The sequence below is a fragment of the Cetorhinus maximus genome, chromosome 23 (assembly GCF_964194155.1).
Source record: "Cetorhinus maximus chromosome 23, sCetMax3.hap1.1, whole genome shotgun sequence".
Lineage (NCBI taxonomy): Eukaryota > Metazoa > Chordata > Chondrichthyes > Lamniformes > Cetorhinidae > Cetorhinus > Cetorhinus maximus.
In genome coordinates this window covers 60,577,137-60,594,148 of record NC_135901.1, presented here as the reverse complement: position 1 = coordinate 60,594,148, position 17,012 = coordinate 60,577,137, and the positions used below count along the sequence as shown (strand labels likewise).

The 17,012-nt window shown below is 45.8% G+C and overlaps 1 protein-coding gene, 1 pseudogene and 1 gene segment (V, D, J or C); 1 reads left to right on the top strand and 2 right to left on the bottom strand.

The window, feature by feature from the left end:
• LOC144698328 (uncharacterized) overlaps nt 1–17,012 on the top strand; it is a 694,970-nt gene that overhangs the window by 35,453 nt on the left and 642,505 nt on the right. The window lies entirely within an intron of this gene.
• Nucleotides 1–17,012, bottom strand: part of LOC144698352 (uncharacterized) — a 674,481-nt pseudogene that overhangs the window by 301,179 nt on the left and 356,290 nt on the right. The window lies entirely within an intron of this gene.
• LOC144697655 (Ig heavy chain C region, membrane-bound form-like) lies at nt 1,237–11,649 on the bottom strand. The segment is given in 5 exon segments: nt 1,237–1,569; nt 1,710–1,837; nt 6,527–6,856; nt 7,351–7,656; nt 11,341–11,649. Coding segments are annotated over 5 exon segments (939 nt in total).

Here is a 17,012-nt window from a genome sequence, read left to right as displayed (position 1 = left end):
CACACACACTCTCCCTCACGCACACACTATCTCAGACAGTCTCTATCTCACAGGGAGAGTGAATCCCTGGAGTGATGTTCAGTTAGCTCAGGGAGATTGTGTCAGAGGGAATGGAGCATGGAGAGAGGATCCCTGGGGTGATGTTCAGGGAGATGTTATCAGAGGGAGTGGAGCAGGGGGAGAGGATCCCTGGGGTGATGTTCAGTCAGTTCAGGCAGATGGTATCAGAGGGAATGAGCTGATCAGGGAGACAGTTCATTATCAAAGCTGAAGGGAGAATGACAGGGCTAATGGACTTAACAGAAAAGGTGGAAGTGCACGGCCAATGTGTTTACCTGGACGTGGACCGTGTATCGGTTTAACAGAAAGGGGTGGGTTTGGGTTGGGTGCGGGAAATCACTGTTTGTGTATTTAAGAGAAAATGCGAAGCCAGTGTCTCAGTATCCGATCGGCCCCAGGATCTGGGAACAAGCCTCATGTTTATGTTTACTTGCTGCATAACGTGGAACCCCGTCTTTGGCATTTTCGCGGTTCTGTCCCCCCGGAATGTCCAAGAGACCTAAAGCTCTGTAATAATTTACAGGATTTGCACTCGATCATATATCAGTGCCAGGCACTTTCCAGTCTCTGGAGACTCTCCTTGGTTTGTGCTCCCTGTTCTGCCTGTGTTATTTATTTAGCCCGTGGATCCCCGCCTTCAAAGTGTTTAATCGGATAATGCAGAGGGATCTTTACCCTGTTTATGACCCTGGCTGCACCAACCGTGGGAGTGTTGAATGGGGCACTGTTAAGGAAGTTTTCTGCTTAAATATCCTGTCGTGTATCAGCCTCTGATGAAGCCGATTCCTGCTCTTTAGAATTGCCTGACATATGACTGTGGCCACCCAGAGTATGAGTGAAATCACTGAGGTGACCCTCCCAGTTCAATCATTCTACCTCTGGCAATTGCCAGAAACAGGCAGAGGTAAAGGCCTCGATACACCGATGGGCGGCCTAGTGGAGACTTGTGGGCAAATAGATCCCAGACAGGACCAGTAAAACTGGGAGAAACGTGTAATAGGGAAAATGGAACAGTGTCGATGGGTCTTGGAGAAAGGAATTCAGCAAAGTCACAGTTAGTTCACTTTTCATTCCAGATTTATTCGCAATGTCAGAGGATATTTTACAGGAAAGTTTATTTTAAAGTTAACAGAAGTGAGTATAACGCCTGAGGTCACATTGAGAACAGAACACATGCGCTCTAAGTTGGTAAACTGTATGTACCACTGGAACATAGATCAGAAAGAGAAAACAGCGGCTTAACGGAAAGGGAAGGGAACAATAGTGAATAAGGAATGAGAAAAGTTACTTAATTACAATTGAAATCCTAACTCCAGGGAAATTAGATGCTACAATTACATTACAACCATTATCATCTCGCACATTTCATACAGGGAAACGGAAATACTGTTACAGGTTCGGTTACAGATTCGGGATCACCAAGAGAACATATTTTAAATTGGAATACAGAGATCTTAATGAACAGCTGAGGAAAAGCTACTGGGTCCGAAATTCAACCGATCACTTGATCTGTAAAAGAGGGAGAAAATAATGAAGCAGATGTTTATGATCTGGTGCATTTATGTTATAGTTTTTAATTGTTGAAACATTTAGAAAGTTTTCAAACCGCTTCTGTCAGATTGTAGTGTTAGTGGATTGAATCTTCTCACCTTCACCAGAGTGACGGCAGTGCTGTAGAAAATGCTCAGGAAGAACAAGACAATGAATGTGGAAGCGGTTGTCCAGATGTTCCCGTTATCGTCCTCATTTTCTTCAATCCACATGCGGTCTGTGGAATCTGCAGGGATAGAACCGAGAAATTTTAATTACATTCTTATTAATCGAGGGTGTCTTGCTGTTTTTTTATATATATATTAATTGTATTGTATCTTCCTCAAGCAATTGGTTTGTTCTCTAATTCAATTTTCAATACATATCTATTAATGAATTAGTGACTCTCAGCAATCTCTGTCTGTTACTAACTCCACAGCTGTTCTCACTTTACATTCCTCATCCTTTCCCTATTGGAAAACGTGTTCTTTTCCCCTTCGACACCAGTTTATTTTGGAACAAATTTCGTACTGACCTATCTTTTGCTTATATTATGATGGAAATTGCAGGAGGTTTACCAATTGATAACAATTATTTTAATGATAGGTACTGATAGCTACTAATTCCGAGACTCTGAACTCTGTAAGATATCTTTTGTGAATTTTCATCTTATTTGTTTATTTGTGATGGGAATGTTTGGCATATAATTAACTTAAATCAATTTACAATTAAGAACATTGCTTCAGTGTGTTTCCTGGGTCTTTATGTGCTCCCAGAAATTTTTGGAAGATGTGTCCGTTAACAAAATATATTTGTATTATTCTTTCGTCTGTAGCTTGGCATTTGCCTTTGTTTTTTAATATTTGCATATGTGTGCAGGAGTATCTCTTGCTCTGCCTTTAACTGTGTTTATGTGCCATGTTATATGAGGGTTGATGTATGTGTTCATGTGGCATGAGTGTTGATATGCTTATTTATGTGTGGCGCTCCTGTGTGTGTATGTTTGTTCATTTGTAAATGTGTGTGTATCAGTGTGTTAATGTGACTTTATGCGTTAATCTTTATGTTCACTTATTAATGTCTGTGTTAAAGAGTTTGTTTATTTCCATGCCTGTTAATATATCTGATATTGTGCCTTTTTATATTCTATGTTGGCTATGTTAATAATGGTGACCCCATGAGCGTGTGAGTATGTTAAGGTGTGCGTTTATGTATGCGTTGATGGATATTTATAACGATGTGTTTATGTATGTTTACGTGTCCATGTGTACTAAAGCGTGTGTTTATGTTTTTGTTTTTTTATGAGTGCGTGAATATATTCAGTTGTTTCTTGTTCTGTGTTTCTGAAAATGTTAGGTCTGATCATCTGTGTGTCTGTGTGCCCGTGTGTCAATGTTTTAATGTGTTTGTAGAAATGCCTATGTAAGTGTATTATTGTGTGTGATAGTGTGTCTTTAGATCTATATTGTTGTGTTCATTGAAGCATAGTAATGAACATGTTCATGTGTATGTTTACATGTCCTGTATGAGTCTGCAAACGGGGTTGTGTACATCTGTATTTGTGTCTGTTGTGTGTGTATATATGCATATGTGTTTGTGTGCGTACACATGTTTGTAAGTGTGTGACTGTGAGGGCATGTGTGTGAGAGAGTATCTGCGTTTTTAGGTGTGTGCGTGTGTGTGTGTGTGTGCGTGTCTGTGTGCATGTGTGTGTGTGTGGTGTTTGTGTGTGCACCTGTGTATGTATGTGTGTTTGACTGTTTGCTGAGTGTGTGTGTATATTTGTGAGTATGTGTTTGCATATGTGCATGTTTGTGGTGTTTTACTGTGAGTGTGCATGACTGCATGTTTTCTGTGTATATATGTGCTCTTGTGAGTGTGTGTGTGGGTTTGTTTGTGTGTATGCCTGTGTGTTTGCCTGTGTATGTTTATTAGTGTGTGGGTCAGTGTTTGCATGTGCATTTGTGTGTGCTTGTGTGTGTGGCTCTGTGCATAAGCATCTGTGTGTATGTATGCTGGTGCTTGTGTACGTATGTGTATGTGTGTGTGTGTCTGTGTGTGTGTGTGTGTGTGTGTGTATGCGTGTGTGTGTTTGTGTATGTGTGTCTCTTTTTCCTTGTGTGTGTATGAACCTGTGTGTGTGTGGAAATGTGTGTAAGTATATGCGTGTGTGCGTCTGTGTGTGTGTGTGTGTTTCTGTGTGCCTGTGTATGTTTGTGTGTGTGTGTGTGATCTTCTGCCTGTGTGTATGTTTGTGGGTGTATATTTATCAGCGTGTGGAGGTATGTGTTTACACGTGTCTTTTGATTGTGTGACTTTTTTGTATATGTATGTGTGTGTGTGTGTGTGTGTGTGTGCGCTTGTGCGCAGGTGTGTGTGCTTGTGCGTGGGTGTGTGTATATGCTTGTGTGATTGTGTGTGCTTGTGTGTGTGCGAGTGTGTCTTTGTCTCTATGTATATATGTGTGTTTGTGTGTGTGTCTGTCTGCCTGCCAGTGGATGCCTGTGTGTGCCTGTATGTGTGCTCGTTTATGCATGTGTTTGAGTGTCTGTAAGTGCGTGTGTGTACGCATATCTGTGTCAATGTCTGTGTGTGTGTGTGTGTGTGTGTATGTGAATGTGTGTGCTTGTTTATGTATGTTTGTGTGTGTGTGTGCCTCTCTGTCTGTCTGTGTGCTTTTGTCTGTCTGTGTGTATGTCAGTCTGTGTTTATGTGTTCGGGCATGTGTGCATGATCTAGTGGTGTGTGTGTGTGTGCTTGTTTATGTATGTTTGTGTGTGTTTGCGTTTGTGTGTGGATGTGTGTGTTTGTTTATGTATGTTTGTGTGTGTGTGTGTGTGCGCCTCTGTGCCTGTCTGTTTGCTTTTGTCTGTCTGTGTGTATGTCAGTCTGTGTTTATGTGTTCAGGCATGTGTGCATGATCTAGCGGGTGTGCGTTTGTGTGTGTGTGTGTGTGTGCGTGTGTGTGTGCCTACCTTTGTGTACGTGTGTGTATGCAATTTTGTTTGTGTCCGCGTATGCGCTTGTTTGTGCTTGTGTCTGTATGTGTGCATATTTGTGTGTGCGTGAGAGAGAACTTGAGTCAGATTGTGTGTGTGCTTCTTTGCGTTTGTGTGTGCTTATAAGCTTGCGTCAGCATGTGGCTGCGTGTGTCTGTGTTTGTTTGTGTGTGTGTGTACCTTTATGTACCAGTGTGTGCATTATTTCTGTCAGTGTCTGCATGTGCGTGTGTTTGTCTCTGTGTCTCTCTGTGTGTGTTTGTCTCTGAGATGGAGAGAGACATCTTGTTTCAGAATGCATGAGTGTCTTTGTTGTGTGTGTGTGTGACCTTCTGCCAGGGTGTGTGTGAGTGTGTCTTTGAGAGATTGTGTGTGCGCGTGTGTGAGAGAGTCTGCGTGTGTGTGTGTGTGTGTATTTTTACGTACCAGTGTGTGTGCATTTTTTCTGTCAGTGTTTGTGTGTGCACGTGTTTGTGCCTGTGTGTGTGTTTGTCTGTGAGAGAGAGAGAGAGATAAATCTTGTGTTTAAATGCGTGTGTGCCTTTGTTGTGTGTGTGTGTGTGTTATCATGTGCCAGGGTGTGTGTGAGTCTGTCTTTGTCTGTGTGTGTGTATTTGTGTGCGTGTGTGTGTGTGAGCCTGTATGTGTGAGTGTATTTTTATGTACTAGTGTTTGTGTGCATTTTTTTCCTGTCAGTGTTTGTGTGTGCGTGTGTTTGTGCCTGTGTGTCTCTGTATGTGTTTGTCTGGGAGAGAGAGAGATCTTGAGTCAAAATGCATGTGTGCCTTTGTTGTGTGTGTGTGCGTGTGTGTGTTTGTTTGTGAGTCCGTGTGTGTGTGTGTTTGTGTGCGTGTGTGTTTATGAGCTTGTGTCAGTGTGTGTGCTTTTTTTATTATTGTTCCACATATCTCTGAACATGAAAAACGTGGCCTGACCGTGAAGGTATGATCGATGGAGAACACTATTCTGTATTCTGTGAATGAATGTGTTTTCTGTGGGGTTCAATGAGACATCAAGCGATAGAATGCAAGAATTAAACAGAAGTACCCAGAAACATTAGGAACATAACTGGAAAAATGGGAAGGATTGAATCAGCAGTTCAGTTTCGGATTGTGAGAAATCATTGGCATCTTATGATTCACAAGAACAGGAGATTGAAAAGCGTTTCAAAGATATCATGTTGCACCATGATTGCCATGATTGAAGATTACAATATGAGCGCAGGAATCTAGAAGCCGCCTTGTACCTGAACCCATATCATAGACAGCTGTTGACTTCTAAACCCTCTGCTCTGCGACTGGGAGTTTAGTGAGTTAATGTTCCCCTCTCCACTCCCTCTCGTTGGCTAAACAATTTCCCCTCCGGTTGTCTCTGTTGGGGAGGTGCTGGTACATTGCGTTAACTAATGCCGTCCCCTCTTTCTATGTTGGTTAAGTGGAGTAACATTTAGCGTTCCCGTGTGACCCTCACTTCAGTTCCCAGTGGGTGCGATGCGGCAACTTCCAGCTGGTAGAACTTTGAATGGATGGACATTAAACAGGAACAACGGGATCTAAATGCTGCTGCTGTGTGTGCTGGTGGGAAATGGGACATTGTCAGAATTCACCTCAGCGAGGGGCAAGTTGGTGAAGTAACTTTGCAGAATTCTGTAATGGATGAGAATTATTCTGTCTCTAACCCAGGGTGTATCTGAGCTGGGTGCACTGATTGTACAAGACTCGGGTCTGAGACCTGTAAATTCCCGACATCAACTAAACAGGCCTAACATTAGCAAAACTAGAAACACAATTAATTAAGTAGCTGTGTATTTAATTCACAATTGGAGGAAAATACTTTATTATTTCTACTAAAGTACGAAATGTAAGCGATAGATTCTCATTGACATGAATTAACGGTGTCCATCAGTGCAAGGGAAATATTCACAAAACTCGGTTTACCGCTGGATTTATCAACCGTTCTGTTGATGATCTTCAAGGGAATCGCTTCATGTCCCACCACACAGGAGTAAGAAGCGCCGCTGGCCCACTCCTCCGCTGCAATGGATAACAGGCTGTACATGAAGAAGGAGTTATTGCCGTTCTCCGCCATCACCTCGGTGTTCTTGTAGTTCCCCGGATTCACCGGCTTGTCATTGATGGTCCACTTGACGAAGATCTCTCGGGGGGAGAAACCTCTCACTAAGCAGCTGAGGGAGATGAATCTCTGAGCGGAGACATCTTCAGCCGGGGGCAGGAGGACAGAGACGGATGGTTCCCGCGGATATTTAGCTGCAAAAAATTTACAATAAATGTCAAAAAAAAAACTGGAGAATTCCAGAGAAAATGACACCGGTGGTTAGATTGTGAGAGAAATGTGTTTTGTTTTGACTTTTCAAGATCTCCATTTTCCACTTTAGGGTCTGACCGGCTTTCTAGCTCGGAGCAGATGTGGATGCAATCATTTACACTGAGAATATGCGGGATTGGATTGGAAAGTTTCATCAGTAACAGGCCATTCGGCGGAACGGTTCTGTGCTGGTGTCTAAACTGTACACCAAGCTCCTCCCACCTTATATCATCAAACCCTGCAGTACAGTTTCTTGTTCATTCACCTACTTATGAATTTACTGCTGGAATGCTTCATGTACAGGCCTAGGGATTTTAGTTAGTGGAATTACCAATCAGACTAGCTCATTAATGCACTGTACACTAATTATTGGTTCTTAAACTTACACTGGGAATTTGCACACTAGCTCACTTATTGATTCATTCTCACCACTTACGTTCTTCCTTGTGGATGGAATTTCTTAAAGGAGTCGGCAGATCCTGATGGCTCACCACGCAGTAGAACTCAGCCCCACTCAGCCAGGCTTGTGTTGAGATATTCAGGTGGCTGACCACGCTGTTAGGATCCTTTCCCGGCTGGACAGCAATCTCTGATTTCAAAGGCTTCTGCTCTTGTGTCCAATTCACGAGGACTCCATAAGGGGCGTTACTCACAATACAGGTTAAGGTCACTGTCGCCTCCAGTAAGACCTGTTCTATTGGCGGCGGCTGTAGAGTAATTACGGGATCGGTGCAGTCGGAAACTGTGAAGCAGAAATGAATGTCAACCAAAACATCATCTTCAGAATCAGAAACCCAGTATTCAGCTTTCACTCTCACGACGGGAATATTTATTTGACCTCTCCCTGCCATGTAAAGGCCATCATTATTTGAAGGTCAGTGACTTGCAATAATTCCGGGAGACTCCATAACATTCCATGTGTATTTCCAGCCAGAACCACTGGGACTGGATAAACCAAATGCCGGTGCAACAATGTGAATAAATTCAAGTACAATTGTTTTATAGACAGATTATCACACGTCCCGAAATCAAGGAATCAGTGAATGATAGAATGCTCACAGCACAGGAAGAGACCATTCAGCCCTCTATGTCTCTCTGTAAGGATAATGTGCGCCTTAACCCCATTTATCCTCCCCGTTCTGTCACGTGCGATAACATTTTCAAAAAAACAATGTTAATCTCTTTTTTTGAAATGTCAATTGATTCCCAGCCTCAGAAAATCTTGGGGAAAAGGAAAGTGATAATATTTCACAGTGTGAGGAAAATGTTGTCAAAATCGCCTTCCTCAGGATTTTCCTATCCCTAATTTGGAGGACTAAACATTTCTCCCCTTTTCCAATTTCATTAATTAACCGAAACACCGCAATTCGATCACTCATTAGACTTTTGTACTCAAAGGATTGCAGCCGAGACTATGCAAACTGCTATCAGCGCTGCTCAATCTGAAAACAGCAGCAGAAATAAAGTGCACATCTTTGTCGGAATTGAAGTCGTGGGCAATTACCAGTAAAGGCCTGCAGACATCGATCCTACTCACAATGTGATCAATCAATTTCGGATAAAATTAAAACCAATGACTCCTCACTCACTGTCCAACTTTTGAACAAAATGTCACCGTGTTTTGTGAGTTGATGGAATCCTGATCATCGGGGGATTCTGATTCAGAAAGAACATGGGTTCAATCCCCACTCCAGATGTTTGAACACAAGTGTAGCTGATACCAGAAATGTAGTACTGATCGAGTACTGTATTGTGAGAGGTACCGACTTCAACATCAACTGTTAGGGCCCGGGACTGCCTGCTTTGTCAGTGTGACATCACATTTCCCCAAATTCTCCCAAGTTTTGCGTCGTCCACAAACATTTAAACTGTCCCCTGTAAACCAAGATCTAGATCATTTATATATATAAATATTTACCCACTTAGCTATTGTCCCTTTAATTCCTCACAGGTCTGTTGTATGTTGTATCGAAAGCCTTTTGGAAGTCCATATAGACCACATCAACGGCCTTGCCCTCATTAACCATCTTTGTTAACTCTTGAAAAAACTCCAGAAAGTTAGTTATACAGGATTTTCCTTTAATAAATCCATGATGAATCTTCCTAATCAATCTACATTATCCCATATGATATTAATTCCATCCGGAATAATTGTTTCCAGAAGTTTCCACACCACCGATGTTAAACTGACTCGTCTGTAATTGCAGGGCAGACTTTTATAAACTTTGTTGAACAAGAGCGTAATATTTGCAATTCTCCAGTCCTCCAGCACCTCCCCCAAATGCAGGGAACGCTGAAAAATTATTGTCAGTGTCTCTGCAATTTCCACTCCCACTTCCCTCAGTTCTATTGGACGCATCTCACCCGGTCCCGGTGCCTTATCAACTTTAAGTGCCAACAGCTGATGCAATTCCTCCTCCTTATCAATTTTAAACCCTTCTAGTGACTGAGTTTCCTCCTCTGTCACCATGGCCTGGGCAACATCTACCTCGTAGGTAAAGACAGCTGCAAAGTATTCATTTAACACCTCAGCCATGCCTCTTGCCTCTATGTGTAAATCTCCTTTTTGATCCCTAATCGGCCTATTCCTCCTCTTACAACCCTTTTACCATTCATATGCTTATGGAATACTTTGGGATTTCATTTTATGTTAGCTGTCAGTCTTTTTTCATTATCCCTCTTTGCTTCTCGTATTTTCTTTTACACATCCCTTCTGAACCTTCTGCATTCAGCTTGGTTCTCAAATGTATTTGCTACCCGGCATCTGCTGTAAGCACATTTTTTCTTCCTTAACTTAATTTCTATCCCCATTGCCATCCAGTGAGCTCTGGATTGGCTTCTCCTGCCCTTCCCCTTTGAGAGAACATACTTTGACTGTGCCGAAACCATCTCACCTTTGAAGTTAGCTGATTGTTCAGCTACTGTTTTTCCCACCAACCTTTGGTTCCAGTCTATCAGGCCCAGCCCCATTCTTGCCCCATTGAAGTCCGCTGTCTGCAAGTTGACTATTCTTACCCTGGATTGATCAATGTGATTTTCCACCGTCATCCTTAACCTTATGATACAATGATCACTGTCCCCTAAATGCTCCCCTCCTGTCAATTTATTTACTTGGCCCACCTCATTCGCAAGAACGATGTCAGGCAGTGCCTCCTTTCTTCTTGCACTGGACACTGCTGTAGGAAATTCTCCAGAGTATAATCTAGGAATTCTGCTCCCTCACTGCCCCTTACGGTACCACTATCCCAGTATATATTCGGGTAATGAACCCCTCCCCCCTCCATTATGACTACTCGATGATGTTTGCACCTCCCTGTTATTTCCATGCTCCTCTCCATCTTCCCACTAGCTATTGCGGTCTATACATTACACCCAGCAATGTAATTGCACCCTTCTTATTCCTTTGCTCCAGCCAAATTGGTTCTGTCCTTGAATCGCCTGACACATTGTTTTCTCCAGTATTGCAATACTCTCCTTAACCAAAAACGCCACGACCACCCGCCCCCTTTCTATGCCCTTTCCTGTCTTTTCTGAACATCTTGTTACCACGAATATTTAACACCCAATTCTGCCCTTCCTTAAGATAACCATTATCTCCGTTATTGCCCTAACATCATAATCCCACAAGACAATCTATGACAGTAACTCCCAAATGTTATTAACCATACTCCGTGCGTTCACATACATGCAATGCAACGCTGATTTAGGGTTCATTGCATGCTCCCTTCTCCTGACTCCATCTATTAACTGACTATACCCTCTTTGAGTGTTAGCTGCCTCTCCCAGAATTGAATTACCCTGGTATTACTCTCTGACATTCACTCCTTGTTCCTACGCCCCTCCTGAGTTACTTTGAACCATCCCCAGCAGCAAAACCAATAATGTTATTTAGTTCTAAAATCCAAATATTGCTGGAAATCTGAAAAAAAAAATGTAAAGTAAACGTTCTAAATGCTTAGCTAAAGTGTGTCTATTTGCTGGCCAACATGTGTCCCTTAACATACAGAATGAAATCAATTAATAAATAAATAAATCCAGTCAGCATCATGTCCCAGTTTATAGGAAACTGTTGTACAGCAAATCGCTGTTGAATATTCTACTTTACGACAATGAGCACATTTTCACGTTCATTCATTGGCTGTTAAGTGTTTTAGGACAATCTGATGCTGGTAAAGACGCTGTGTAAATGATAGGATTACTTCAGTGTGTTTTTGTTTCGTTTGGAAGGAAACGAAAGCGGGAAAATTGGCAAATGGGAGACATTCTTACTTCAGTGTGTTTTTGTTTCGTTTGGAAGGAAACGAAAGCGGGAAAATTGGCAAATGGGAGACATTCTCTGACTTTTAATCATTCCAAAATAATTCTTGGCTTGGACAGAGATTGGCACCAAGAATGGCCTTGAAATTTCTCGGGTTGTGTCTCTTACCCTCAGGTTTGGTGATGTTTCGGCTTTGAGTGACCCCTTTATGAGTGACCTGGCAGGTATAGGGCGTGTGACTGAACCAGTCCCCAGCGGGGACTGTCAGCCGACTGGTCGCCGAGAAGTTCCCGTTTACTTCAAAGCCGGGAGAGGTGACGAAGCCCGAGACCATGGCCTGTCCATTCTTCAGCCACTTCACGTTGATTGAATTTGGACGGAAATCAACTATTGAACAGACGATGGTTGCAAATCTGCTGCTTGTGATTTCGTCACTGGGGCTCACGGTGAGGAGAACAGTTGGATGATGCACCACAATATCTGCAACAAATATTAATATTTGGAATTAATTTTGCTTCAAACCAAGCAATTAAAAACTGTAAAACTATTTACTTAAAATCCACAGGAGAGAACCAGCCCAGCCGGCCCCATAGTTCAATGATGGAGTTTAGGATCCACAAGAACTTCCTCTCGCTCTACTTCATCTCGCAGTATAAAAAACACCTTCTTTACAATCTCCCTCATGTATCTATTAAGATTCCCCTGAACAGGGTCTCAGTAACGTCTCACCTACAGGAATTCCCACATTCTGCTCATCCTTGATGTAAAGAGGATTCAGATTTGCCAATTTTTTTTTTTAACATTCTGTTGTAAACATGAGCTCTAAATCTTGTCTAATCTATTAAATTATTTCAGAAGTCTGAGGACCTTTATTCGGTCACACCACAGATTTTTATTTTGTCGAGAATAGATCACCAGCCTATTCGCTCTTACTTGACAGATGTAATCTATCAGCTCTGGCATTGTCCTTGTAAGTAGTTTAGCTGCTAGTGCAACGCCCCTGTAGCATTCTCCTTACGTGGAAACCAGAACTACATACAGTATACTCGGTGTGATATGGAGGGGATAACTGCACACAGTACACCTATTGCGATGTGGAGACCTTAATTATACACAGTACACTACTTTGTGATGTGGAGAACAAAACTGTCCACAGTACAATAACTGTGATGCGGAGACCAGCGCTGTCCATATCACACTAAGTGTGATGTGGAGGCCAGAACTCTACACAATCCACTAAGTGTGATGTGGAGAATACAGGTATCCACAATACATCGCTTCTCGGCCTTTTGGCTAAGATCAAGTGTTGCAGGGGCGACACCATGGTCCTGCCAAGGCATGGTCGGGATGGAAGGGCTATAACCAACCGAAATCCATACCGTGGGTTACCTATCACCGTCCGAGTCACGGTGAACGACAGCGAAGGAGGATCACCTATGGATCGGGGCTTCTTCGCCAGGAGGATCCTGTTGAAGGCGTGCGGCTTCGAAGCTCCGGAGATCTTCACCCTGCAGGACTCCCGCAAAGGTGGTTATTTCGACGTGACGTTCAAGCGGGTGGCAGACTGCGTCCAGCTCCTGAGGGTGTTCGAGGAGAAGAGAGACCTGCCGGAGATGAAGATCCTGACGGCGGAGCCGCACTTTTCTCTGCCGTTGCAACGGGAACGTGTGGTGATGGTGCATGTGTACAACCCCTTCGTTCCTGTCGCCGACGTGGTCACCTTCCTCACCAGGTACTTCGATAAGGTGGGGAGCGGCACCGAGATTCGAGACGACTTGGGGATCTGGACAGGCAAATGCCTGTTTAAGGTCACGCTAAAGACCGATGGTAAGGGAGCCATTTTCCACCCTCCTTCCAGTTTCGCTATCGGGGGAAACCGTGGCTACCTGGTCTACGCTGGGCAACCCAAGCATTGTCGCTCATGCGGCAAGGCTGGTCATGTGGCGGCCAACTGCAGCGCCTCCCTCTGCAAGATCTGCAAACAGGAAGGGCACCAGACAAAAGACTGCAAACAGGCCAAGTGCTGCAACCTGTGTGGCGAGGCAGGTCACCTCTACAGGACCTGCCCCAAACGCTGCCGTACTTACGCACAGGCAGCCAAAGCCGACGAGGGGGAAGCAGAAGAAATGTTTCGTGTCACTCCAACCACCAAGGCCCCCAGGGAGCTCAACGGGACAAAGGAGGACACAGAGAGAGACAAGGTGGAGAAAGGGATTGAGGCAACAGAGAGCCAATCAACAGCACTACCCCCTGAACCTCCCAGTCCTCAGGACAGCGAATCAATGGAGGAGGAGGCAGCAGTGGAAAAGCAGCAGGGGGAGTGGCGGACGGTGAAGAACAAGAAAAGTAAGAAGGAGCGAAGAAGAAGCAAAGGCATTTCCCAGAGAAGCGGCAAGAGGCGTCTCCCATCCGACATGGATGACAAGGGCAGCAGCTCTTCGGATGATGAAGTGCCAGGGCGGCACCGACAGAAGAGGCGGCAAAGCTCCAGGGCGTTGGAGGACGAGACACCCGAGCTCCAGAAAATTGGAGACAACAAGGAGACCAGCGCACCCCAACTTTGCCTGCAACCTGAGGAGGCCAGTGCACCACAGCCCCTGGAATCTGGGAGCAGTGAGGCAATCATCGCACCCCAGCTCCAGGAAGCCGGGAACAGCAACACCCCAGAGGGGGTGAGTTTTGGAGAAGCTTCTCCAGCAAAGGTCATCTCAAAACCCGCTCTCTACGTGAACCTCCAGATGCCACCGGAGCAGAACACTGCCAAGGAGATCTACCTCAGCCCATCCAAAGTGAAGGAATTTGAGCTCACTACGGGTATGAAGGAGCAGACTAAAGGTCTGGGACTCTCAGAGACAGTGGGTTTGGTAGGAGAATAAATGCTTTAAAATGGGTTTAAAGATTGTATCCATAAATGTGCGTAGCATTAAATCTACTACGCGATGTGTTGCGACCTTGGACTACCTAGCCAAGGTCAAAGCTGACCTGTTGTTTCTGCAGGAGTATGCTATACCGCACCTCAGCTCCTACAGGCAATGGTCACGATGGTGGTCCCATGGGCCATCGATCTGGTCGGGCAGAAACGACACTCGTTCCTCCGGCCTGGGTATTCTGCTGCGGGGAGGCAACTTCACCGTCTCCGAGGTTAAGGAGGTGGTGGGCGGGCGACTCCTCGTAGCAGACGTAATGTACAAGAACGCTCCACTCCGGTTAATTAACGTGTATGGCCCGGCACAAGGGGCTGAGCGGCTGGAGGTTTTTCAGCAGCTCCCACTGCTGCTGGCGACCTCCAGGCCGGTCATTCTGGGCGGTGACTTCAACTGCATCATCGATGCGGCTGGACGATCCGGCAGGGCCGGCAGCAGATTGGACGCTACGTCCAGATCCCTGATGGAAACAGTTAAGGATGCCAAGCTGCACGACGTCTTCAGCAACCCTGCAGACGGAGCGCAGCGTAGATACACCTGGTCGCGGCCAGACGGGTCCATTCGTTCCAGGATAGACTTCCTGTTTGTGTCCCGTGCATTCACAGTCAGATCCACCGAGGTCAAGCCGGTGTTCGTCTCTGACCACTGCCTCCCACTGGCGGACTGCCACTTGGAGAAGGACCTGAGGGTGGGCAGGGGGGCATGGAAGTTAAATGTGCAACTGCTGACCCCAGAGAACATTGAGGAGCTCAAGAGGGATTACAAAGGTTGGAGAACCGTGAAACCCCTCTTTGAGTCCCTGACACACTGGTGGGAAGCGATCAAGGGAAGCATCAAGAGGTTTTTCATCCTCAAAGGCACCCAGAAAGCTAGAAAGGAACAGAGGGAAATGTCCCGACTCCAGAAAAAGATGCAGAATCTGCTCCGGCTGCAGTCGATGGGGGTCGATGTCAAGGAGGAGCTCCAAGAGGTGAAGAGCCAGCAAGCCTCGCACTTTGCCTCGGAGGCCTCCAAGATCATCTTCCGTTCCAGAGTCCGCTCCGTGGAGCAGGATGAGACGTGCTCACGTTTCTTCTTCCAAAAGGTACACAGAGAGAGCTCTGTGATCAGCAGCCTGAAGGAAGAAGACGGCTCAGTAAAGTCATCACGGTCCGACATTCTGAGGATCAGCAAATCCTTTTACGCCGGATTGTATGACGTGAAGCCCACGGACAGCACGGCCTCCCAGTCCTTCCTGTCCTCTATCACGGAGGTCTTAGACGACAGTACGCGGGAGAGCCTGGACAAACCGCTAACTCCTGATGAACTGACTAAGGCCCTTGAGTCCTTCGAGAAGAGTAAAACTCCCGGAAGCGACGGCTTGCCGGCGGAGTTGTATTCGGCTCTGTGGGACTTGATCGGCCCAGACCTGCTAGGAGTGTACGAGAGTATGCTCCTGGCCGGTAGTATGTCAGAATCCATGAGGAAAGGCATCATCACCCTCATCTACAAGCACAAGGGGGAAAGGGAGGAAATTAGAAATTGGCGACCCATTTCACTGTTGAATGTGGACTATAAGATTCTGTCCAAGGTCATCGCCAATCGGGTCAAATCCGCTCTGGAATTGGTGATTCACCCTGACCAGACCTGCTCTGTGCCAGGCAGGAAGATCTCTGACAGCCTCGCGCTGCTCAGGGATACGATTGCCTATGTACAGGACAGGGGTGTGGATACCTGCCTCATCAGCTTGGATCAGGAGAAGGCCTTTGACAGAATATCGCACACCTACATGGTGGATGTGCTCTCCAAAATGGGGTTTGGGGAGGGAATTCGAAATTGGATCCAACTGCTCTACACTAACATCAGTAGCGCAGTCTCAATCAATGGGTGGGAAACAGATAGCTTTCCGATTAAATCTGGAGTCAGGCAGGGCTGTCCTCTCTCGCCTGTTCTTTTCATGTGTTGCATAGAACCCTTTGCCGAGTCCATCAGGAAGGATCCGGGCATAAGAGGAGTGACAATCCCAGGCAGTGGAGGCACTCAGGTAAAAGCCTCCCTGTACATGGACGACGTCGTCGTCTTCTGCTCGGATCCACTGTCGGTGCGCAGACTGATCCACATCTGCGACCAGTTCGAACTGGCCTCGGGAGCCAAGGTAAATCGTGGGAAGAGCGAGGCCATGTTCTTTGGGAACTGGGCTGACCGATCCTTTGTCCCCTTCACTGTCAGGGCTGACGGCCTGAAGGTGCTGGGGATATGGTTCAGAAGGACCAGGGCATGCGTTAGAAACTGGAAGGAGCGAGTGTCTATGGTGAAAAGGAAACTGGGTATGTGGGAGCGACGCTCCCTCTCCATTGCGGGTAAGAACCTGGTCATCAGGTGTGAGGCACTCTCGCTGTTGCTGTACGTGGCGCAGGTCTAGCCCATTCCAGACTCCTGCGCGATGGCGATCACTCGAGCCATCTTCCGCTTTATCTGGAGGTCGAAAATGGATCGTGTCCGCAGGGACGCGATGTACAAGCCTCTAGATAAAGGGGGAAAAAACGTGCCCAACATCGCCCTCATACTGATGGCCACCTTTGTGTGTGGCTGCATCAAGCGGTGCGTAGACCCTCAGTACGCAAACACCAAGTGTCACTACGTGCTGAGGTTCTACCTGTCCCCGGTGTTGCGAAGGATGGGTCTGGCCACGCTGCCGCGGAACGGTCCAAGTAGTTGGACTGTGCCGTACCACCTGTCCCTCGTGGAAAAATTTATGCAGAAAAACCCCTTTGACCACAAGTCCATCAGGCAGTGGTCAGCACGTAACGTCCTAGAGGCCCTGAGGGAAAAGGAGAGGGTGGACCCTGTGGGATGGTTCCCCGAGCAGACTGTCAAAGTCATTTGGCAGAATGCCTCATCGCCAGAACTTTCCAACAAGCACCAAGACGTGGCTTG